Source organism: Martes martes (assembly GCF_963455335.1).
Source record: "Martes martes genome assembly, chromosome: 10".
In the NCBI taxonomy this organism is placed as follows: Eukaryota; Metazoa; Chordata; class Mammalia; order Carnivora; family Mustelidae; genus Martes; species Martes martes.
Genome location: NC_137898.1, coordinates 19,578,753 through 19,602,860, shown reverse-complemented (window position 1 = coordinate 19,602,860; position 24,108 = coordinate 19,578,753). Strand labels below are relative to the sequence as shown.

General features: G+C 55.1%; 1 protein-coding gene across 1 annotated transcript in view; it reads left to right on the top strand.

The window, feature by feature from the left end:
- Window positions 1-1,474: 1,474 nt before the first annotated feature.
- Window positions 1,475-24,108, top strand: part of CREB3L1 (cAMP responsive element binding protein 3 like 1) — a 34,382-nt gene continuing 11,748 nt past the window's right edge. The window contains exons 1-3 of the mRNA XM_080817111.1: window positions 1,475-2,025; window positions 20,193-20,421; window positions 22,759-22,943. Coding sequence (XP_080673237.1) covers window positions 1,924-2,025; window positions 20,193-20,421; window positions 22,759-22,943 — 516 coding nt within the window. The 5' untranslated portion in view covers window positions 1,475-1,923. The remainder of the gene's footprint in view (window positions 2,026-20,192; window positions 20,422-22,758; window positions 22,944-24,108) is intronic.

Below are 24,108 nucleotides of genomic sequence, written 5' to 3'. Positions count from 1 at the left end.
GGACCCCAGACACCTGCTACTTCAAACTGACCCGCCACAGACTGGTGTGTTGGCCCTGCCAGAGACTATGCCCCTCCTCCTGGAAAAGGATCAGCCACATTCTCAGTGCTGGAATGTTCCCCAGGTGGCCAGATGTGAGGCATGTGGGGAACATGCCCACGGTCTCAGCACCCTAATTCTACCTGTCACTGTTTTGAGAGTCAGCTGATTGCTTTTGGGCCCACCTAGAGTGTGGGCTATATTCTCAGCTTCTCAGAAGCAAACTCTTCGGGAAGCTTGGGCACTAGTAGTCATGTGACAGCCCAGAGGGTCAGAACCTTATTCTCCAGAACTCTGTCAACTGGGTCATGAGACGGAGGGAAAGCCACACGCCTGCCTACCTGCCCCAGGCGAGCAAACAGCTTCTATCTCTGCCTCACCGTGTGTGCCCACCTTGGCACCGAGAGAGCAATTTCGGTGACATTCTGGCTTAACCGCAATGACATCTCTGCTTCTTAAAGGCTTTTTGGTTCCTGAGCTAATTAAAAGCCCCAGACTGAGAGGACACACTTAATCCTATTAATGACTTCTGGGCAGGAACCAGTGCGCTCAGCCCTTGGAGGGAGTGCCTTTCTCATTCCCTCCATTTGTTCAGGTGCCTGGTGATTGTTTATCAGCTCTTTCAAGAGATTAAGCTGAACTCCCTGGCAGGCCACTTAGGTACTGGTTCCAGGGGGCCTGGGAGTGTTCGGTGACCCCGGGGTGTGCAGACAGCCACACCTGGCAAGCTCCATGGGCTTCGCTATTCTTCAACATCTTGCTCTTCCGAGCCATTAGAGGGACTGGATGACTGATGAGGAGTCCTCGCCTCATTTCTGCTGTTCACTGCGCCCTTTCACACACAAGAAACCTGCATACGGTCCTTGCCCTGAAGGATCTCAGAATCCAGTGGGTCATAGACATGTGAGCAAACGGTGACAGTAACACATTAGACTCACCACAGAGGAGGTAAGCTCCCTGTGTCCCTCGAGTGTATAGGATGCTAACTGCTCCAGCCTGCAGACAGAGAATTCTCCCTGGAGGAGGAGACATGTGAACAGATCTCCACTGAGAGATCTGTTGAGGGGCCCATGAGATAGAATTGCCCAACTTTGGATTTGGTTCAGGCTCTAGCATAAGGCTGGAAAAAATGGAAATAACTCAGCTCCCTCATGAATTTATGGGACAGTGGTTGGCAAAGCCTCGACGAGATGCCGAGGTTCCAGGAACACAGTTATTGGCTCCAGGATAATTTTGCTTCAAGCCCTTACCTTGATCTTCAAAGAACGGAGACATTGACAAGAAAGATCAGCTTGCGGATCTCTCTTTAAAAGAGGAGGGACTATTCCTCAGGCCCCTCCCTCTTCTCATTAATATGAAATTTATCGTGAATATTGATGTGGGGGCGTGGCGCCTCGGCCAGCTGGGCTAACCAGCCAGGGGTTCCCGGTTTCACAGAGAGGAAAGTGACAGAAGCTGTGCAGAGGGAGACGCAGAGAGAGCAGAGCGCCGGGCAGCCACCCAGTCTCGGGGGAGCGCTTAGCTCCCCCACCCCCGGCTGCCACCCTGTCCGGGGGGCTCCTCAAGCCCTCAGCCCCACTCCCAGGCTCCCCATGGAAGCCAGCTGTGCCCCGGGAGGAGCCGGAGGAGGAGGAGTCGGCTAAATGCTCGCGGTGCGCCCGGGGCCCCTGAGCCCAGCCTGCTCCGCGCCGCTGCCCTAAGGCCCCCGCGCCCCCGGCGCCCCCTACCCGGGGCCGCGCCGCCTCTGCCCGCCCCTCCCCGGGGCTTCGCCCCGGACCTGCCCCCGCCCGCTAGCCTGCGCTCAGGCAGGAGCTCTGGGCCGGGCGCGCCGCCGCCCTGGAGTGAGGGAAGCCCAGGCGAAGGGGGTCTCCGGAGCCGGCCGCGATGGACGCCGTCTTGGAGCCCTTCCCGGCCGACAGGCTGTTCCCCGGATCCAGCTTCCTGGACTTGGGGGATCTGAACGAGTCGGATTTCCTCAACAATGCGGTAAGACGAAGGGTCTGCGTCCCCTTTCCACCACTCCGCACCCCTCTTCGCGGCGCGCCTGACCCCCCCTCCCCGAGGGACGGGACTACACATCACTGGGCAGAAGCGGGGGAGGGGGCTCGGTGCAGGGTCCCCGAGAGACACGTGGTTAGAGCTGTGAGATTTGGGCACTAGATCCCTCCATAACCCCCCTAGACCCCGAACCTGGGCCGGAGCCTCTGAGCTTGCGCTAGTGCGCACCCCTCCTGGGGGCTCCGTCCGTGGATACATTGACCTCGGCTTTCTAGGGGGAAGGGGATGTCGAGGCGTCGGGGCCAGCCGATCCCTGGATACGTGCCCGAGGGACACCAGTCCTGCCCCCCCCACGCACCCCTCCCCCAGTCTTCCAGCAGTTCTCCACCCACCCCCGGGGTTCCCGGACCAGATTGGGCGAAAAGTGGCGGCGCCCCTGCCTGCGCCCCCTTTAGGACCTCGGTGGCTCAGCGGCTGGTTCTCCGCTGGGGGGCGCACACGGAAGTGTTCGGAAGGCCAGGGACCCGACGCCCCTTGGGGGGCCGGAGTCGTACCCCGGTTCTGAGGCAGTCCTGGTAACAGAGGGGTGCTGCCGCGGCCGCCCCGCGGAGTCAGGCCTGCGGTTCCCCAGGGACGGACCTGAGGCTGAGATGGTCAGGGCAGCACAGGGTGATTGGTCAGGAGAAGGGAGATCTTTCTCCCCATCTTTGTGTCTCTAGTTCTGTTCCTCCGTCCTTCGTATCTCCCTTTTCTCTGTCTCTCTCCCTGTGTCTTCGTGACTATCTCTGTCTCTGAGCTTGTGCTTCTCTTTCTCTCTCTTCCCCTCCCTCCCTAAGGAAACGTGGCTTCTTTTCTTCCCTCCCTTCCTCCCTCTCTCAGGCTCAGCCCTAAAGCCCTGCTGGGGGGAGGGGCATGGGCTCCGCAAGGCAAGAAAATATTTGGGTTCAGAAGGGCCTGCTGGGTTGAAAAGTGGACAGCTTGGGAAATCTGCTGGGATCCCCCCCCCCCCGCCCACCATGCAGTGAACTGCCCATCTCTATCTCTCTCTCTCCCTCCCTACACACACACACACACACCACCACCACCACCACCACCACCACCACCACCACCACCACCACCACCCCACCCCCCACCCCCGTCTGACGGGTCTGCTGGCTAGTCTCTACCTCCTGGGACCACGAAAAACTTGGTCAGACAAGAGCCAAATGCACAGAGACTTCCAGGATTGGACATCTTGGACTTTGACTTCAATTGTCCCAGACCTCTAGACTGATGGTCGGGAAACAAGCCAAGGGACAGGAACCTGAGTCCAGGAGGCATGGGGCGTGAGGTCTCCCAGCCCTCCATTAGGGAGATCTGGGTCACCCTGCTTTCTGAGGATGGCCCCTGGTCCCAGGCAAAGGGAGCAACACAATTCTGCACACAGGCCAAGTACAGGAGGTGGGGAGGACTTGAGCTGGTAGTGGGGAGATCAGGGTTCTAGTCCTGCGCCCGCTTCAGCATCCCGCTGTGAGCTGTGCCTCTGCTGCTTTGTCTGTAAAGTAGGGAGAAGTTGAATCAAGTCTTTCTAAGGATGGTCTGGCACAGATCCTAGGGATCAAGTGGCAGGGATTGGGGGTTCCGTACACCCCTCCTGGAGTTGGTAACAGATACCAGTCAGAGGCAGAGGAGTTTGGAGTTTGTACCGGTGCAGCCAAGGGGCGGCGGGGTGGGGGGGGGGGGAAGAGGGTGGTAGAGCTCTCCCCACAGCACCATGAGGTGCCCTCAGCAGCTGAGTGGGTCTTTCTTCTGAATGAACTCTGCCGCCTACAGCCTTTTCCTGATCCTCCATTCAGCCTTGTGTCCCCAGCTGCTCAGCTGGGCCTTGGTCCAGCGCAGGAAAGGAGGCAGGATCAGACAGTGGTATCCAGCACTGGGACTAGGGAGGGAAAGCCCTGCCGGGGAAACTCCTGACCTTGAACCTAGGCAAGGCCAGGCCCGACAGGGAGAGAGGAAGGGATTTCTAGGAGGATAGACCAAAAACTCCCAGCTGGGAATCTGGAGATTTGGTTCTAGCTGTTCTGCCACCAGCCAGCCAGGCAGTTCAGACAAGTGGCTTTTCTTCCTCTGGGCCTTGGTTCCCTCATTTGAAAAACGGAGGTATAGATCCTTCCCCATAGTGGTGAGAAAATTAATTAAAAAATCAATGGAGGAAAATGCCTGGCAGGTAAGTTTCTATAGTTAACTTGTTCCAGAAACTAGATGGAGTAGTGGTTAAGAACTACTCAGCAACGAGTTGCTGTGTGACCTTGAGCAAGTCACTTTCCTTCTCTGGTGCCTCCACTTAGATGTCTAAGATCCCTTACAGCCGGGACCACATACCAACCCTACCCCTGACTCCCTCTTCATTCTGCATGAGGGTAGGGAAATGTTTCCAAGGTAAGGATGGGAAGGGATGGGGTCTGTATGTTTCCCAGTCTAGAAGATAGAGAACAGGGTATTCACTCTCCTTCTTAAAAATCCAGATAAAGGCCATAAGATCATGTGGAAAATGTGTATGTTCTGTTGCCCCATGCAAAAAGCAAGAACCCAAAATTCTGAGGCTCACCCTGGACACAACTCTATAAGAAATACATGTTCGTGTGGACAGAGACAGAATGAGTTTGCAGTTCAAGTCAGATATGTTTGGAGGGTTAGGGACATTTTCTTTTTACCTTCTATGAAGATTCCTTCATGCTGTTCCCAGCTTATCCGTGTGATTCTCGGGGACACCCCTCAGAAGGGGCTGTGCTTCCTGACAGATGTGGGGGACTTCTACTCCCTCTCCATCCCCCACTCCTTCACAGTTCCTGATGTGACCACAGGAGAGCCCTTGTCCCCTGTATCCTGTGATCCTTCAGCACCTGGGCAGGTATGAGAGAGGGACTGGTGCTCAGAAAGCTGGGATAAAGGATAAGAGAGAGAACAGGTTGTGTCTCCAGATAGAGATACCAGGTCTGTGTGTCCCTTGCCTTCTTCTTCTGGCTAAGGAGAAGGACTGACTCTAGTTTCTCCAGAGAGAAATGGCTTTGGATCCCACAGATGCCCCAGCTGGGAGGGTGTGGGGAGGAGAAGGAGGAAGAGGAGTGCTGTTTTCTCAGAGGGGAGCAGCAGGAAGCTGCAAGGATGTTTGCCCAGTACATTCATTCGTTTACCTCCCAGCAGTTGGGGAGGCCAGGTGTGGGAATGACTAGGACCCAGGAACCAGCCCAGGGGAAGGGAGGTGTGGGGGCTAAGCCAGGCCCAGAGCCTGGCTTCTCCAGAGCTAAATAGGGAAACAGAGAACCGCCACAACCACCACTATCCCAGCCTTGGGGGATTAGGGAGATTAGAGAAGTATGTGCATTTGGGTGTTCCTATGTCTGTGTGTGGGCCTTTAACAGTCCCTAAAGGGGGAGGTGTGTGTGTGTGTGTGTGTGTGTGTGTGTGTGTGTGTGTGTGTGTGTTTCTCTTTAAATTCTCACCAACAGGAAAGAAGACCCAAGGGCCAAGGCACTCTGGTCTCAGAGTAGAAGCCCCTAGAAAAGGACTAATGGAGAAGCTAAAATCTCAGGGCTCCAACTCAGGAAGGGAGAGCTCCCCAGACACCTAGTCCTCCTCCAAAACACTGAGTTTGTTTGGGGTAGGGGTCTTTTGTTTTGTTTTTGCTTCCCCCACTGGGATACAAGCTCCTTGAGGGCAGGAGTCTGTCTTGTTCACTGTGCTATCCCCAGTGCCCGGTACAGTGCTTGGCACAGAGGAGGCCTGAACCGAGGATGGCTAAATGAAGGAAAAGGGGCCCACCCCAGACCTCACATATTTTTAGGGAGGAGGAACAAGGATGTTTACGCCACAAGCCATCAGGATCCTGCAAGCCATACTCTGAGATTCAAGAAGGGATCTCCACGATTCCCAATGAGCTGTCATTGCCTTGAGTCATCCCCATCCTATGGCACAGACCCCCGGGGCCCCTGGACAAGGATAACGTAAATTAGTTGACCCACAGCAGATGTGAACTTGTGGCTTAGGCCTCATCTTTGAACATTAGCCCTAGGCCTTCCATCTTCCCCAGTTTTCTCTTGTTCAGGTTGCTCTGGGACTCCTGGATCCACACTTACCCAGCTTCAAAGGAAGTCTCTTCTAGTCCTGCCTCAGGGCCCTTGCATATGCTGTTTCTGACATCTAGAACACTTCCCCTCTGGTTCTCTCCATCCGTTCTCTTTAGTCCAGATGCCAACTCGTTGAAGCAGCCTCCTGACCACCTCAGGTGGGACCCCCTCTCATTTTCTGGTTCAGCCCTTGAGGTTTTCGTAGCCCTCATCCCAATGTACAGCTATGTTGCTGGCTTACTGTCCATCTCCTCCACTGAGGAAGCAAGTTCCCTGAGAACAGAGACCCTGTCAGTTCTGTTCAAGGCCATAAACCTAGCCCAGTGCTCTGGTACAAAATAGGGACTTAATATAGTCAAACTCCATCATAAGACAAGAAGCCAAGTCCAAATTTTTCAGTCATGGAAAATGCGGAGTTACGTTATTTCAGGAGCAATGAAAAGCAACGTTCTTCTTTTGGTCCGTACTATCACAAAAAGCCCAAAAGTCAAGATCATGGAACCTGGCCACATACAGCAGACCAAATCGAGAAAGCTCCGGAGGAGCATGGGACAGTCACTTCTTTACCAACCGGCCCACCCCGAGATGAGGGTTTTGCCCACTATCACTTGAGGTGGGCTCCAGGCAGAGGACAGAGCCGAGTCTGGGTTGCCTTGTAGTGGATTTTGCTCCATTTCAAGGATTTACCATATTTGTAGAGAAAATTACTTCAGACTAGAGCAGTCCCTGGAAGGGAATAGGAGCATGTTTTTTAAAAGACAGGCCTGAGTGTTCCAGAAGTGTATTGCTAATTCCAGAAGGGGCCCCGGAGTTCTCAGGGTCCTGGCCTGGTTAGCCTGGAAGGTCATCGGGATGCTGGACCCCACAAAAATGCTGCCTGTACCCTAAACTACGATGGGGTCCCTCTGGCTTCCCTGGACCAGCCGGGGCTTCGCTTGGTTGTTCTTTAATCCGTGCATCCAGTCTTTTAACAAATGGGCACAGAAGGAGCCCTTTGCTGGTCACTGTGTATAGCGACCTCCAGCAACTGACAGGCGAGTGGCGGGGGGGGACACACAGTAGCAGCACCACGGGTGCAGGGATGGTGCAGAGCAGAGCGGACCCCCCAGGAAGAGCATCCAGCTGAGATCGAGGTCACGGCAGGTTTCTTAGAGGAGGGGACCTGGCACACTCTCTCTATCATGGCCCCATCCCTCTTGGCAAAGGACTTGCTGGAAGGCACTGTCTCTTTTATTGAGCCTGTAGAGGTATCCTTGTCCCCTGTGCAGATAAGAAAGCCGAGTGTGGAAAGGAGCCAGGGGTCCCCTGGAGTGAGTCAAATTGGGGGGAGAACTGTCAACTCACTCTTTCTCTCAATATTTCTCTCTCTCTCTCTCTCTCTCTGTCTCTCTTGTTCTGGTTTGCACTTTGCTTTCTAGGCCGGGGGAAGTTTGGGCTGTCTGATATGAGAGGGACCCCACCTTCATTCTCTCCCACTGCCAACCTCAGGGAACCACAGATGCCTGGAGCGTTAAGGGCAGTGCCAGCAGCTTGCCTGGCCAGTGAGAGCCGAGCAGAGGTCCCACGCCCCATCCCATGCCCTGTCCTCAGATTCGCTTGGGCATGCTGCTCCCCGGCCCACCTGGGAACTTGGACCTTTGCTCTCTGTAGCTCCCAGGACTCCCCAGGAGGGTCTGTTTATGTCTGGCTGGCCTGCCTGCTGTGCCAGGAGAGGACGAAGGACCTTGTGTCTTCCCCTCCCCATACCATGTGCCTCCTGCAAATCCTGGTCCGAGGCCCTCCCGGAGCACCCTCTCTGGGACCTGGCTTGCCCCTGAACCTCCCTCAAGAAACCAGCTCCAGATGCTGGAGAACAAGCTGTTCTTCTGGAAGTCTCTGCGCTCCAGGGGGCAGGATGGAGGAGGAAGATTTGGGTGGAGTTAAGTCAAGACCGTGAGCATTGCTCTGGCTGGAACACTGTGTAACCCCCTCAAGCAGACGAGGGGAAGTCAGAATAAGTGGCAGGACCCTTGGCCAGGATGGGCGAGAAGAAGGTAAGGGTGGGAGCGTCTGGTTCAGAAGAGGCTGGGAGGCACAAGAGATGGTCTAGAACTCTGACCATCACAGAAGATATGTCAAAGGGATCAATTTCCTTGGAAAGTCAGAGAGTCTGAGCTCCATGACCTGGACATACCATGTCACCAGCAAAGTCAACTTGACAACTGGGGCAATTATGGGCTTCCCTGCTGCCGACTTCACCATGCCTCCTCTCCCAACTCTCCCGGGACAGAGCCCTCGCCGCAGCTCCCTTGGCCCTTGGCCCTTGGTTCTTGGCCCAGGAGCCATTTCACCCATCCCAGAGAGGCTGACACATCTGGGCTGGGCTGTGTGGTCCAGCATAACAGCTGGACGGCAGCAGCTGTCCCCCTTCTCCCCTTCCAAAAGAAAAACAAAAATGAAAGCAGCAGGGGAGTAAGGCAGGCTCTTCAGGCCCTCATGGAGAGCCGGGAGGCGGTTTTAAAGCAGTCACTGAGGGGAACTGCTTCTGAGGCGGGGAGGCCCAAGCCCTTTCCCAAGTGTGCCCCTCTGCCTGGGCCGTCCTCACCGCTCCTAAACTCACTGTGTGACCTTGGACAAATCACTTCCCCTCTCTGGGCCCTGGCTGCATCATTGCTGAACTAGACTGAGAGTTCTTTGAGAGCAGGAACGTCAGACGATTATTTTTATCTGTTGCCTAGTCATAGCTGTAGGGACTGAGTGCTGAGGGAATGCTTATTTATTGGGTGGGTGGTTGGATGGATGGATGGATGAGTGGGTAGAAGGAAGGAAAGGAAGGAGTAGGGAGGGGTAATGGATGGATAGATGGGTAGATGAACAGACAGTGGAAGAAAGGACACTTCCACACTTCCAGCTTTAATGATACTTTTTGTTAACGTGGACTTTATTTTTTATTGACATAGTGAATGTTAACCTAAATTCCACATCTACCTTTCACTTTACCATACTAGACTTTTCTGTCATAAAAGAATATAGGTGATGCATGCATATGAATTATAAAGGGTAATAAAACAGATATGTGTGTACTCACTACCCCTGTTAAACAACTGGGCCCAGCGCTCAGTATCTGGGTCTCTCAAAGCCACCTGAGTTTGGGGGGGAGGTGTTCTAGGGACCCTGAGTCCACTCCACTCTGGGCAGATTGTGAACAGGAATGTCCTGGGTCCTGGTGCCTACTCCCAGACCCAACCTGACCAGACAGGAAGCCCACAGGTCAGATAGCTAATACCTCAAAAACACAGGGGTCCTGAGCCAACCCGAGATGGAGTGGGGTGGCCATGAATGGTCTCCTTTAATGGCTCAGACCTGGGAGCAAATCTTGGCTCTCACCATTTGTCATCTCTGTGAACTTGGGAAGGTACCGGAGCCTCTCCCAGCTGATTTACCTCATCCATTAAGTATGACCATAGGACATGGGTTCTTCGGAGGATTCAGTTAGATAAGGCCTAGCACAGTGCCTGGCACATAGTAAGGCCTCCATAAATTGTAGGTGTTGCCACTGATTTTATTCTGATTGTTGTTGTCATGGCCTGAAGGGGAGATCCCCAGCATTGGCCAGTCCTCGGAGGAAGGTCCCACTTTCTCCATCCCTGTGATGAGCCCTGGTTGTAGGAATTTTATTTCCCTTATCTCTCTGACCTCTTGGGAGCTGGAAGGCTCTTTTGAGTAAAGACAGAAGATGCCAGATCCCCTTCGCAAGGCTCTTTCTGGGCTTAGCCAGGGATGAGCTACATTGGGGCCCCAAGTGCGTGGAATTTGGGGGCATAGTTTGTACCTGGCTTCGTACTGGGTGTTGGGACAGGGCAGCAGAAAATCAATGATTCCTTGAACAACCAACATTGTCATGTTTGCTTAAGAGCACGAACTCTGCAATCAGAGCTTGGGTTCAAATCCTGATTCAGTCTCTTGCTAAATGAATGAACCTGGGGAAACTACTTAACTTCTCTGTGCCTCAGTTTCCTCAACTTTAAATGAGGATACTACCTTATCTTCTGAAAATTAAATGAGATACTACATGGAAGGAGCTACAACAGTGCCTGGGACATAAATATTAGCTGCTATTATTATTATTATTATTATTATTATTATTTTCATTATTAGGCATACTATATGCTAGGCCCTCTGTGAGGCCCAGCAGAGGGTTCAAGGATGAACTCCATCCTGCATCCTACCCTCAAGGAGGTAGGAGTTCAGAAGGAGAGATGGGTCCCATTGTGCCTACTTAGAGTTCAGGACATGGTACTAACCAGTGACTCAACAATCTATAAGTGCTGTAGCGGTTCAAGAGGGGCATCAGATGGTACGGTGGGCGACCAAGGAGGGCTTCCTAGTGGAAGTGGCATTCTAATTGGGCCTTAGGAGATGATAGGAGTTGGAATGAAGAAATAAAGGCCAAAGGTATTTCAGACACTAGGAATGGTATAAGCAAAGGCCCTGGGGCACTGAAGCTCAAAGCAGTTTCAAGGAGCTGGGAGTGGTCATCCAACTGGGATGGAGGGAAGAGAAGGATGAGGGTCTCCAACTACAGTGCTGAGTTGAGACACATGAATAACAGAGCTTCAATGCCATGCTTAGGAGACAGGAGTTTTTCAGTAGGGAGGAGGGAGCCAAAGATAGTTCTGAGCTGGACAAAGTGGTGGTCACAGTGACTCTGAACTGCCTCAGTGCTAGGAGGTCTAGGGTCCATTAGGAATCCTCTGTCAGCCTGTCTGGATGCTGAGGGACCCTCATCAAAGGGAGAGAGGATTGTGTCTGGAGTCTGGAGCAGCCTGAGGCTGTAGCTGAGCCCAGGTCCCTTCTTTTCTCTGACTTCCACCCTGTGCCCTGATGTGACTCTCACACTGGGCTGGAGTACCAGTTCTCATCAGGCTCTTTCATCTGCAGCCCTCGGGCCAGGCTGACCTGGAGAGGCCCAAGGCAACTCCACCCTTGCAAGGAAACAGGCTTCGCTCTGCAGGGCCGAGAGCTCCAGCCTAAACCATGTCCTTCCTCCTGGCCCAACCCCAGGGCCCTAAAGGGTTCCCCCACCCCTCCAACAGCTCAGGACCCTCCATTCTCAGGCAACAGCTCAGGACCCTCCACTCTCAGCCCTACAGGGACATGTAGGGCACTGGGGGTCTAGAAGGATCTGAACCCTCCTTCTGAGGCCATCCCAGTCTGGCACCCTCACCTCCTTGGCCCTCCCACCCATCAGCTAAGACAAGATGCCCAGAGCCCCTTTCATCATCCTCCCAGAGAAGAGGCCCAGCCCTGCCCTCTGCTGCCCCACGGCCTTCACCCCTTCCTCTCCCAGAGCTGCAAATCAGTTCCACATTTGGGATCTGGCATGCACTATCTGCTCAGAACTTTCCCCTCCCAGTTAGCTCAGGCTCCCATCTCCCCCCACCCCACATGGTCAGCCCATGGGGTCTGCAGAAGGGGAAGGGCTCCTGCCTTCTGTGACCTCTTCAGAGGTCTGAGAGGGAGCTAGACTGTGGCAAGGCACCAGAGGGACCACGGACAGGAGGCCCTCCCGGAGAGAGATGAAAGAGAGAGGGTAGAGGGGGTGGGGCTGAGACAGAGCTTGAGCAAAGCATATGAGGGGATGAGGGGTTGGGGGTGGTGAGGGAAGGAGCGAGGTAGTTCCCAGCTCAGCACATTCCTGAGACATCTGGACGCGCTGGAAGGGCCCCAGCTGGCCCGCATGGCTGTGGCTCCAGCTTCTTTGCTCTGTGATGTCAGGACCCAGCACTCCCCCTCCTCTCTGAGTCCCACTGGCCTGAGGTCCACCTTGGGGCTGAGTGCCGGGGTCTCCTCCCCAGACCCCTCATCCTCATTGAGCAAGAACGAGGCTGCTGAGGCCCCGGAGGAAATGCCTGCCCCAGAGGAGGGCCTGGGCATGGCGGTAGGAGGCCCACACCAAAGGCCCAGGGGTTTGCCTGTGCAACTGACTCCAGGAGATTCCTCTCAGAGGCTGATGCCAGCCCCTCTCTTCTCCTTGGAAGGGAGATAGAGACAGAGGAAAGGCTCTGGAAATGGCTGCTTACCTCAAGCTGTGTGATGCTGAGCAACTCCACTGTCTTCCTTGGCTCTCCGTTCTTCTCTCTGTAATAATAATAATAGTAGTAGTAGTAACAACAGCTTCGTGTCAGTGAGACCCTTCCACACATCCTGCATTGTGTCCCTAACTTTACAAATGTCATCATTTATTGAAGCCTCATGGCACCCTGGTAGAGATCAGTACCCCTAGTTTCGAGCTGGGACTGGGGCCCAGAGAGGTTAAGAAAGTTGCCCAAGGCTACACAGTAAGTAACAGCCAGGATTACAACTGGATGGGTCCGCCTCCCTTGCTCTTCACCATTGAACTCCACTGCCTCTGTGAATAAGAGGGGACGGACCTAACGATGCCAGAATTCTTTTTAGCTCGAAAATGGTGATGATTTTTTTTGGCGATCGTGGGGCTCTTCAAGAAGGGCAGGGGCAGGCATTAGTCACACACTGGGTGGGGGAAGGAGAACAGAGGCAGCTGGCTTTGAAGCATCTGATGGGTCAGGAGTCTTTGGAGGTCCCCTCCCTTGGAGTCCCAGAGAGGCCCAAACCCTCGAGGCTAGAGCCACAGCCTGATCCCCGGCCGAACCCAGGGGTCCCGCACCTTCCCTGAAGGCAAGGAGTAAATAAGGAGAGAGAATGCAGCGTCTTCCAAAAATAAAACCTGAGGACAACTCAGACAGGCCGGGACAGCTGAGGAAGCCAGGGGCCGAACGCTGAGTGCACTGGAGAGAGGGAAGAGGCCAAGGGAATTCCAGCCAGAGCCGGGTGGCAGGCTCCAACTGAGAAGGGCCTTCCAGCTGGCCAGGGGCCGGGAGAGCAGCTTGGCTGGGTGGCCACGGGGCTCTGTTGACACTCTTGGGCCTAGTCAAACCCTCAGGGCAGCTCCTACAGCACCAAGTAGGGGATTCTGGTCCCCGGGAACTGGTCCGTCTGGGGCTTAAGAACAATAGGGCCTTGGGAAAGAACCACCTGGGTACCACAGGCCCCACTAGGGAGGAGCTGAGGGAAGGAGGCCAGGAGCATGGAAACTCTGCCGGCAGCGGGAGCAAGCTGGCATGGAAGCGGAATTCAGGCCAGTCATTCCTGGAGGCTCAGCTGCAGAAGAAAGGCCTCAGCCCGTTAACTCACTGGCGCATTTCTTCATTCACCCATTCGTTCAGTCCATCAGGCAGTCACTCAGCAAACAGCTGAGCACCTAGCATGTGCTGGGACCAGCGCTGGGCTTCGGAGATACACATGAGAACTGGCCACAGCTGACATAGAGGCGATGTGGCTGGATCATCTCAAGCTATACTAAGACACTAGGAAACTATCCTAAAGGCAGTAAGGAGCCATTGATGGATACCGAGGAGGAGAGTCACATAGTCGTGTTGTGTTAGGAGATACCTCTTAATGGAAGGTAGAGAATGTTCTGGAGGCTGATCAGAGTTCAAGCCTTAGACTTACCTTCATCAGTGGGGTATTCATACTGCTGGTCAGAAAGCCTTTTGTGAGCAGGAGCTGGACTTTGTTCATCTGTATATCCACAGGCCTGGGCACATAGTAGGTGCTTAGTAAATCCTGAAGGAATATATAAGTCATGAATAAATGGATGTGATTAGATGCCCTTATTCTCCAGAGGCCTCCAGTGCCAGCACTGGCACTGAGTCTCCAGTGTCCTGAGCTGTTCCACAGGGATCCTCTGGCCACTGTGTATGGACCAACATCTCCAGCAGCCAGACCGTGGGCTGCTGTGCCCTCAGTGGTGCCAGTCACAGCTAATCCCAGCCCTGGGCGGCGGCACTTGCTGCCACCGCTTCCTCCTGCCCAGACAGTACCTGGCACTAACCCCAGGGCTGGGCCACAGCACATGGGCCGCCTGGTTGGAAGGTGCCAGGGGCTGGCCAGGAACCTGCAGGCCAGCTCTCTCTGCTTTCCTGAGGGGTCTGTGGCCTGGCCAGGGAAGGGTTACCAGTGACAGGGGAGGGGAGTGGAGAGCCACACCAGCAGGGCTGGGGGCTACAGGGGAGAATGAGAACACACACACCCTCCCCAGACCCTGCTGTGTGCGCGGGAAGCAGCCCATGGTGGGCGCCACCCTGCGCCTGCCCTTCTTTCTCCCTTCCTCTCTCCAGCGGCTGCAAGCACGGAAAGGCTCAATCCCTGTGTCATCCCCTCCTCCAGTCCCAGCCCTCACTGTCCCAGCCCCAGGCGAGCCTGGGACTCCCAGTGCTGCCTCGCTGGGGGTCATATGACTCAGGCGTGTGGGTTGGCGCAGTCAGCCTCTAGTACTGTGGTGGTGTGACATGTTGTGTGTGTTCAAGTGAGAGGGTGCGGGGCCGTGCCTGACCATCTCTGGGGCGGCTGCACGCATGTGCGTGTATACAGGAGAATGTGTGTCCGTCTGATCACCCCTGGGGAGTGTGTCCTTGATGGGGCTGTGTTGGTGCCTGCCCGTGTCAGCCAAGGGGAACCCCTGAGTGTGTGTGTGCCAGGCTGGATGTGGGATGTGTCCGAGGATGTGGATCTTCCGTTGTGTGGTATCAGAAAAGTGGTGTTTCCCTGTGTAAGAAGGAACCTCACAGCCCACGTCTGTAGAGCACATGCACATGTATGCACACACATACACACACAGAGAAGCTTTTCTGCTTACTTGGACTTGGGCTCTGCGGTGAATAGTTCGGTAGGGGGAAAATATGAAACCTCAGCAGCCGCCTTCCCTGGGCCTGTGGGGAATGGGGGATGAGAGTGAGGTTGGAGGTTGGAACAATGTGTCCCCCTCCTTAACCCCCATGCCCTTGCCAGGAAGACTAAGGGACCAGCTCCAGGACTGGAACTGGCTCCATCCCTTCCCAGTCCCCAGGGAGGCCAGGACAGAGGAAAAGAGCCCATTCTCTGAAGACTTGTTTGCTTCACCCTGTTCCTGCCTACCACCCCTGCCTCAGTAGGAACACGGTGTATAACCGATGGGGGAAACTGAGGCCTGGCAAGGAGATACCACCTGCCCCTGTCCAGGTCTGCCCCAGATCTGAACTGGGGCCTCCCAAGTCTAGGTCCAGGGCCTTTTCCCCTTCACAGGAGGACCTTTGATTCTGGCTCTGGGAAGGGGACCCCCAAATGCCCGGATGGTGATGCTTAAGGACAGGGAGGGGCTGACAACCAGATACCCAGGGGGCCTACCTCCTCTCCCCTAAGTCCCTCCCTGGTCTCTCTTGAGCCTACCCCTCTCCCCACCACACGCAAGCGCGCGCGCGCACACACACACACACACACACACACACTCAGGGCACAGCACTGACTCAGACTGGTGGCCCTTCAGCTTGAAATGGGGTCGATTTTCTAATGACCACGAGGCAAGTAACCGTCCCGGAATGTTTGGGTCAGTATGGTGGGGTGGGGGGGAGCCTGCGGAGGAGGGAAGGGGGAAATGTGAGAGGACTCTCCTCCCATCTCTCCCCAGAGCTAACTCTCGGAAGGAATGTCCGGGCTCGGGATTCCCCCCCACTCCTTATCCCACAGCTCAGGCTGGACCCACTCTGGTCTCCTCCCCCCTTCCCCCAAGCACGGACTGAATCAGCGCCGGCGAGGGGAGAGGCAGAAGTCAGGGACCCGGGTGCATACGCCGTGGCGCTAGGGGCGGAGGGAAGGGGGCGCTCTGAGGCTGCCCCAGGTCGGGGGAAGAACCTTCTCCCACACACCGTCTGGGCAGACCGCTGGACTCCCGGAGCTTTCCCCTCTCTGCCTTGACCCCAGTGAAGAAGTTACAGGAGGGGAACTGAGAGGAGCTACAGATGGTCCTGTTACCGCCCCAAGAGCGTTCCCACTCCCCGCAAGGCCAAGGACCCGCTGCCCCGTCAGTGCGCCCTGTGGTAGGACTGCTCGAGGAGGGACGGAGGGAGCTGAGCTGGAAGAGCCGTGAAGGGACTTAAGAATTGCGGCTCGGCCTCCCCTGCGAGCCCGGGACGTCCGGCGAGACCCTCCCTCTCCACTTCCCCCCGCCTGCTGGGGGGCCGTGCAACTCATAAGGGTCTTGGGACTGCGTGGGGCTGCCGGCCTCCGGAAGCTCGCAGGGGCCGTCAGTGCCTCTGCCCCAAGCGCAGAGAAGCACGCGCGGCGGGACCTGGCGCTCCGGGCCCTTCCCTCGCCCCGGCGGTCTGCAAAGCGCGGAAGCCTCCTCCGCTCGCGCCCCGCCGGCGGCGGCCCGCAGCCTCTTCCCATTGGCCAGGAGCTCCGCGGGACCCACCAATGAGCAGGCCGGACTCCGGCGCGGGGCGGTCCCACAGCGCGCGGGCGTTAACCTCTGGCGGGTGGCTTGCGACTGGCGGGACCCCGTGCTTCTTTACATTTAAAGGGCAGGCGGCTGAGACCCTGCTACTGCAGCGGGCGTCGCCGGGAGTGGTGTGCGAGGGGATGCAAGCAGGACAGTCCGAGACCTCTCCGACAGAGAGAGAGAGGGAAGCCGGCGCTAACTGCGCGTGGCCTCCGAGAAGGAGCTTATATTGGCAGGACTGTAGGAAAAAGTCTTTAACGAGGAGGGAAACAAATCATAATATTTCCTTCTCTGGCTTCCCATCCCTGTTGCCTGGCAAGACACCCCAGAACGCTCACCACCCCCATAGAACACTATCCCCCTCTGAACGTTGACCCACGACCCCCTGACGTTTACAGATTTAACACCCCCTCTCCCCGCACCCCGAATAATTTCCTTCGGATAGTCATGAAAAAAATCTCAGCTTTTAGCGTGTGAACTGGATGTAGCGCTGGGTGTGGTTGGGGGTTTAGGGGAAACGCGGGCATGCTGGAGCTGAGGAGGCCCGAGATCCCCGGTGAGCTTTCCAAGGTTGGGGGAGGGTGGGTACCGTGGAAGAAGTGAGAGGACAAGGAGAAGGTGATTCCCATTCCTGTGCAGCCTTGGAGCTGCAGAGAACCCCTCCCTCACCATGACCAACTCACTGTGTCACCCTGGGTAGGTAGCTTTCCCTCTCTGGACCTCGGTTTCTTCATTAGGAAATGGGATGGGAGTGGGGAGTGAGGACCGTCGGCTTTCTCCGGTACCTTCTGTCTCTAATGTGATGATACAAACCAGCCGTAACTGGGCTGCTTTGAGAAGTCAGGCACCAGATAGAAATAAGGCTACAAAGCTCTCTGAAGGGAGTCCCTTCTGGCATGTTCCCTTGAGTAGGAGATTGGCCTGGAGATAATGAGACATGCCCACCATGGCCACTGATGGTCCGACCAGCACACAAGGAAGCCCGACCAGCACACAAGGAAGCCCTGAGCAAAGAGGACCGTGTTTTCGGAATGTCCTCCCCCTCCCCCCCACACCCTGTCTGCCCCTTGGCCGCCCTCCCCTTACACTTGGCTCCCACCCTCTGGAAGCTCCATTCTGCTGGGCCTTGGCCGCTGTTTCCAGCAGGTGGGGGCTGCTCACAAAAGGGGGCCAGCTGAGCTCCCTGAGCAGGATCTGCGGGCACCCTGAAAGGGGTCTCTGAGAAGGGCCTGTTTCATCTGCCTGGAGTTAAGGCCTTCAGGGACCCCCAGCCCAGACTGGAGGAAGCATTTCTCCTCTCCCAGGCCCCAGGAAAGGGCTTGGCAAACCCTTATCGCCTGAGAAGCAGCTGCTGGAGGAATACCTTAGCGGCTGACTCACTGCCCTCCCTTCCTCACCACCCCCTCCCACTGGGCCCCACACCATGCCTCTGAGAGACCCCAAGAGAAAGGGCAGGGGCAAAGCGCCCCCAGCTGGGCTGGCCCTTTCCTGCAGAGGGTCTAGCTAGCATAGTCACAGTCCTGGGGTGGGGCAGGGGGGGTGGGGGGGTGGGTACCTTGTAAATGACATTAGTGCGGGATCAGTTACTCTTAGAGATATGTTTAGTACTAGTATCTCCTGGTACTGCCTCACCCCAGGCACTGATGATCAATTAACATACTGATGGCATTGCCTTCTGGGGTTCAAGGCCATGTCCCTCCACCAGCAGTTACCACGGGCCAGGTGCTGGGATCCAGCAGGTGAACGAGATACAGACTCCATCTCAGGGAATTTTCAGGCTGGCAAACAGGCAATTTGTGAACAGAGCAATGTCTGCTACAGTTGGGGAAGGACTGGACAATGAGGGGTTGTGGACACTTCCTGTTGTACTTGGCTTCACTGGGCCTCAGTTTCCCTCTCTGTCAAATGCAGATATGCAACTTCCTTATCCCATTGGGTGATTATGAGGATTAACTAAAATTATGCGTATGAAAGCACTTTGGAAGGTTAAAATCACAGTAGAAATGGAGAGTAGATGATAAGTCCTGGCAAACTGGGAGAAGGGGAGAGAGAACCTGCGTTGATGGGTTTCTGCATTTATTTTGTCCTTGATTCTTTGATCATTCTTCAGCTCAGCTCAGGCTCAGATGGCTTTTGGCAGCTGCTATTTTCATACTAATAATGGCTACCAACCACTGAGTACTCACTACACACTAGGCACCATTCTGCTACGTGCATTAATGTGTGTGTGTGTTCTGTGTGTAAGGGGTATACGTACTTTACTCATTTTACCCTCATAATCCTATAAGGTGAGTATTAAGCACCTCACAAATATTTGCTCTTCATGACAACACTATGAAGTAGGCACTATTATTTTGCCTTTGCAGATAGGGAAACTGAGGCACAGAGAAGTAAAATATTCTCAAGCTTATTCTCAGAGGGCTTCTCTGTTCACCCCTTCAGGACTAGGGCAGGCTTTGAGTATTCCATGCCAGAAAGGGCCAACGGATCCAGACCTCGAGCCACCCCCCCAGAAGCCAGCCATTAACTCCTCACCAGGCTGGACTCCAGGACCTGAAGCAACCCCCCTCCCACTGCATCTTCCATCCCACCAGCAAATGTACTCAGTCAGTAAATAATGAACAGCAGTAGTGTTTCCTTACATGTTTATAATTCTTTAAGAGAGAAAAAAATAAGCACCTACTACATACCAGGCACAGGGTGCTTTATTAATAATGAGAGGCAATGTTTGTTGAGTATTTATTATGTACCCAGGACCATCGTCACAACAATCCTGACAGAATCTGTTATCATCCTCACCATACGAAGGAGGAAATGAAGCAAAGAGACGTTAATTAACTTTCCCAAGATCTCACAGACGAATATTTTTCAAACTTTTTTGTTTCTAAGAAATGTATTTTACTTCATTACTGAGTACACACACACACACAACTGGGACGAAAACCTCACCAGGTATTTTAGCTCCCTAAGTGAAGTGCGGTGTGGTATTTTCTACTCTTCTGTTTTATTTTTTCTTAAATCCTGGTTGTGACCTACTAGATTGATTTCACAACCCATTCATGAGTCCCTGAGCCACAATTTGATCAACACTGAGTCATAGCTAGAAGTATCAAGGCCCGGATTCGAACCCATGTAACATGGCTTCGGAGCCTAATCTCCTGGCATAAAGTACGTCTGGAAGAGCAGAGTCTGGAGGTGCAAGGACAGGTGCGGACTGTGCTAATGAGGGGAGGAGAAGCCTTGATAATCCCCCACCTTGCACTCCAGCAAAAGATACCAAAGTCACCAACGCGTCTCTAGGATGCAGACTTGCTGGCATAGACACACCCTCTTTATTTAGTCTTCCCATGAAGTAGGGTGGATGGAGAATCAGTCTGAGCGACTGAACCAAGGTCCTGGAGCCAGAACTGAGAGCCTGGTATCCTGTCACCTGGTCCAGAGATGCTACTGCGTGCCCTCCGGTTGAGGATAATGACAGTGAGGATGGAGATGGCAAGCGGGGGTGGAGGGAGAGGTAGTGGTGACAACGGTGATGGTCGTGACAGAACCCATAATAGCTGGTCCTGGATACATGGGTAGTGGGGAGGGTGGTGGCGTTACTGATGGCAGGAAGAATAATGGGGAGGTTGCAGTGACAGTGGCAGTGGTGGCAGGTTTGGGAGCCCCACTACAACAGCATGTGTGCCCCCTTTCCAAGCAAAGCTGACTGCCCCCTCCCCTTCCTCCTTCCCCAGCACTTCCCGGAGCACCTGGACCACTTTGCAGAAAACATGGAGGACTTCTCCAATGACCTGTTCAGCAGTTTCTTTGATGATCCCGTGCTGGACGAGAAGAGCCCTCTACTGGACATGGAACTGGACTCCCCCACCCCAGGCATCCAGGCTGAGCACAGCTACTCCCTGAGCGGTGACTCGGCGCCTCAGAGCCCCCTCGTGCCCATCAAGATGGAGGACACCACTCAAGGTAAGAAAGGGTAGCAGGACCCAGGGACAGCCCAGACCCCCGGACCCCCAGGAGGGCTTGATATGAGAGAGAACAAAAAGGCAGGGGGCCACATTCCTCTGAGAGGTGTTTGTGGGTGACTCCTCCGGGAAGCCCCTGGGCATCTCAGCCTGCAGTGCCCTTCTCTGCTCCCTTGAAAGCTTCCTCTCCCACCTCAGAAAAATGAGGCTTCAGGAAAGTTCTTCAGGAAAGTTTTACCGTGTTCACACACATGGTAAAATGCTTGGTAGGGACATGGGAGCAAGCAAGCCCCCCACCCTTGCCACCATCACATCCTCCAGCCTCAAGGGCCCGCGCGGGGTACAGGGTGTGGACCAATCCGGCTTCACTGTGCGTTCTGATGCTTCTCCGAGCCGCCGTGTGATCTTGAGCAAGTTGCTTTATCTCCCTGGGCCTGTTTCCTCAGTTATAAAATGAAGATAATAAATGTGTCATAGGAATTCTGGCCAGGATTTTTAAATCTATACATAAAATACCCAGTTGAGTGCCCAGCACATAATATATAAAAAGAATTAGTGGCTATTTTCACTGTGAGTGTTAAAGTCTTGTTAATACTCCAGCGGCTGGCACAGGGACCAGTGTTTTTAATTCCGCTTTCTCTTCTGAGGACAGTGGTCTTGAATGAGTTTCTTAATATTCTCATCTATTAAATGGGAAGAATAATAGTGCCTGCCGCATAGGAATATTGGGAGGGATAAAAGAATTCAGAAGTAGCGAGGCCTGAGAGCCTCACTCAGCTCAAGAAGTGTGTGCTGCTTCTGAGGGTCTTTGAGATCCCCCCAGGGGCAGAGATGGGACTCTGCACCCCACCCTGCTCACCTCTGTGGGGGCAGGGACACCGCCTGGGGTTCAGATGGCTTCAGGGCTGGGGCTGCAGAGGTCTTAGCATCCCTGCATGCCCTGGCCTCTCAGGGAAGCTTCTGGAAATCGCATCAGCAGGTCCTCAGGCCCCACCCTGGGGAGGGGCAGCGTGTGGGGTGGACCTCCTTCCATGGCAGGTTCTCCATCCACCCCTGCTAGGCCGGCCCAGGCTGGCCACCCCAAGTCTATTTTTAGAGCAATTTGTCTGTGGGCCCTTTGCAGGGGTAGCTTCCCGGAGGCCGGACAGCTGGCCCTGTAATTTGGGAAGATTGTGGGTGTTCCTGGAACCCTGGGGCAGGCTGTGGCCCAGAGCTGGGGCACTCAGGCTCCCAGCAGGGTGGGGCCTCGTCTCTGAGGTGGGACCGGGCACCACTGACCCCCTCTCTCTACCCACAGCAGGCCCCAAAGGCTGGAGCACCCTGGTCCTTCCCTTGCATCCCGGCTCCCCAGACCCCCGCCTCATCTCACCACTGCCAGGGGCTCACAGGGCTGACTTGGGGTGCAGGACTGTAGGCACTACTCAGGAAAAGGGGTAATGCCTGCCAGCCCTGTGGCCCAGGTGAGGCCAGGAGCTCCACTAAGAGGGCAGGAAGTGGACATCCCCTGGGAAACCTGCACATCACACCTCACCACCCACGTGCCCTCCCCACCCCTACCTCCTCACCACCACCCCCAACCCTGTCGCCAGGTCCTGTGGATTCTCCCTTAACTTGTCTCCAGTATGTCCCTTCCCCTCCATCCCACGGTCCCTTCCTTTGCTCAGGCTTCATCTTCTCTTGCTGGACTATATCACCAGCCTCCTGCGAGTCTCTTCGCCTCCATCTTGCCTGCAGTCAAGCCCCTCTCCATAAGCACGCAGCATGATTTTTTTTGACATTACAAATCTGAGCATGCTTAAAAGCCTTCAGTGCTTCCCCATTACCTTCAGGACAAAGCCACAGCTGGGAGCCCAGCCTACCCCTGCTGGCCTATGTGGGCCCACCTTCCCCTTCCCTTTGCATTCCAGCTGCTCTAAACTGCTTGCGACTCTCACGAGGTCCCGAAAGCCTAGCACAGTGCTCAGCAAATGTTCACTGAACAGCGATCATTCTATTAACAATAGCTAGCATTTACTCAGCATTATACTTCTTGCCGGGCACATCTACAGATGAAGAAGCTAAGGCTCAGAGAGGTTAAGCACCTACCTAAGGTCACACAGCCAGTCAAGAGGGGTCCAGATCTGTTGTCCATGCCTGCTCTGTGAGCTGCTGAGTAAAGTAGATGCCCACTCCCACCTTTCTGGCCCCAGCCTACCTCACAAGTGCCCCACTCTGCCCTTGCCTGCCTGTACCCTAGCCTCTCTCCTCAGCCCAGTCTAGAGCAGCTCCTAGGGGGAGGAGGGCAGCAGAGCCCTCTGCTCGGGGAGTCCCCTGAGCCTGGTCCTGCCCCCTTCCCCAGACGTGGAACATGGAGCATGGGTGCTGGGACACAAACTGTGCTCCGTCATGGTGAAGCAGGAGCAGAGCCCGGAGCTGCCCGTGGACCCTCTGGCCGCCTCCTCGGCCATGGCCGCTGCTGCCGCCATGGCCGCCCCCCCGCTGCTGGGCCTCAGCCCCCTGTCCAGGCTGCCCGTCCCCCACCAGGTGAGCCTGAGGACTGTTCCCAGGGGCTGAGGGAGGGACGCTGGGATTGGGGGTGGGGGTGGGCCTCTGTGGGAAGAGGCCTCGGAAGCCCCGCATAGCCCGGGGCTGTGTGAACTGGGAGCAACGTCACCCTGGGGCTGAGGGTCAGAACTCATGCACCAGGCCTCTGCCGACCCCTTGGGCTGCCCCTTCCCCGTCCTAGAATGGGAACAAACTGTAGCACCCTCGGAGGAAGCTGGGGCCCCTTGCTGTGTGCAGAAGGCAGCTGACAGGGACCTGGGCAGGGCTGAGCACCAGGGGCCTGCCTGGTCCAGGGTCTCAGGGATGGAGAAAGCCCAAGTCAGACTGCTCTCTCAAAGTGTCAGAATTTTTAAAAAAGAAAGACCAAAATGATAATACAACAGTTGTGCTGTATTCAGTTGTACATGTTTGTGAGATCAATATTTTTTACCTCATACACTCAGGCCACCCCTCCCCACCCCCCCCCGCTACCCCCCATGATACGCATTCAACTCTAGATCCAACATGGACATCTGAAGACCCTCTTGGGAATTCAAGCCCCAGACTCTGGACCCTGCCTGGGTCCCAGCTCAGCTCTCATTTTGCTCTGGGCATGTTGCCCTTCTCTTTCTTCCTCAGTTTTCTGATCTGTAAAATGGGAGCATAAACTGCCTCTAAGGGGCTCCAATCCCTTAGTCTACAATGTAAGGGCTGGTTTGAAATCCCTACATTTGGGGTTTGACTGACTCTGCCCCCTGCTGGCCACATATCTCACCTGATCAAAATATATGTGACCCAAGGCCAAGATTAGCCCCTTCCTACCCACCCGCCCCTCACTGACCCAGAGGACCAAGGGCCAGTTGCAAAGACAGAAGCTCTTTTGTGACCATCTCCAAGATGGCTCAGTGACTCCTCAGGCCTTTCCAAAGCAGGAAAGGAAGGCGCAGCAGCAGCAGCAGCAGCGCAGCAGCGAGAGCCAGTCTCAGGAGGCTGGGCACGTGCCTCAGAGAGGGAAACTGAGGCTCAAGGAGCTAAGCGACTTGCCCAGAATCACACAGTGAGAAATAATGAGCTGCAGGGCGCCTGGGTGGCTCCGTTAGTTAAGCATCCCACTCTTGGTTTCTGCTCAGGTCATGATTTCCAAGTCATGAGATCAAACCTGCTT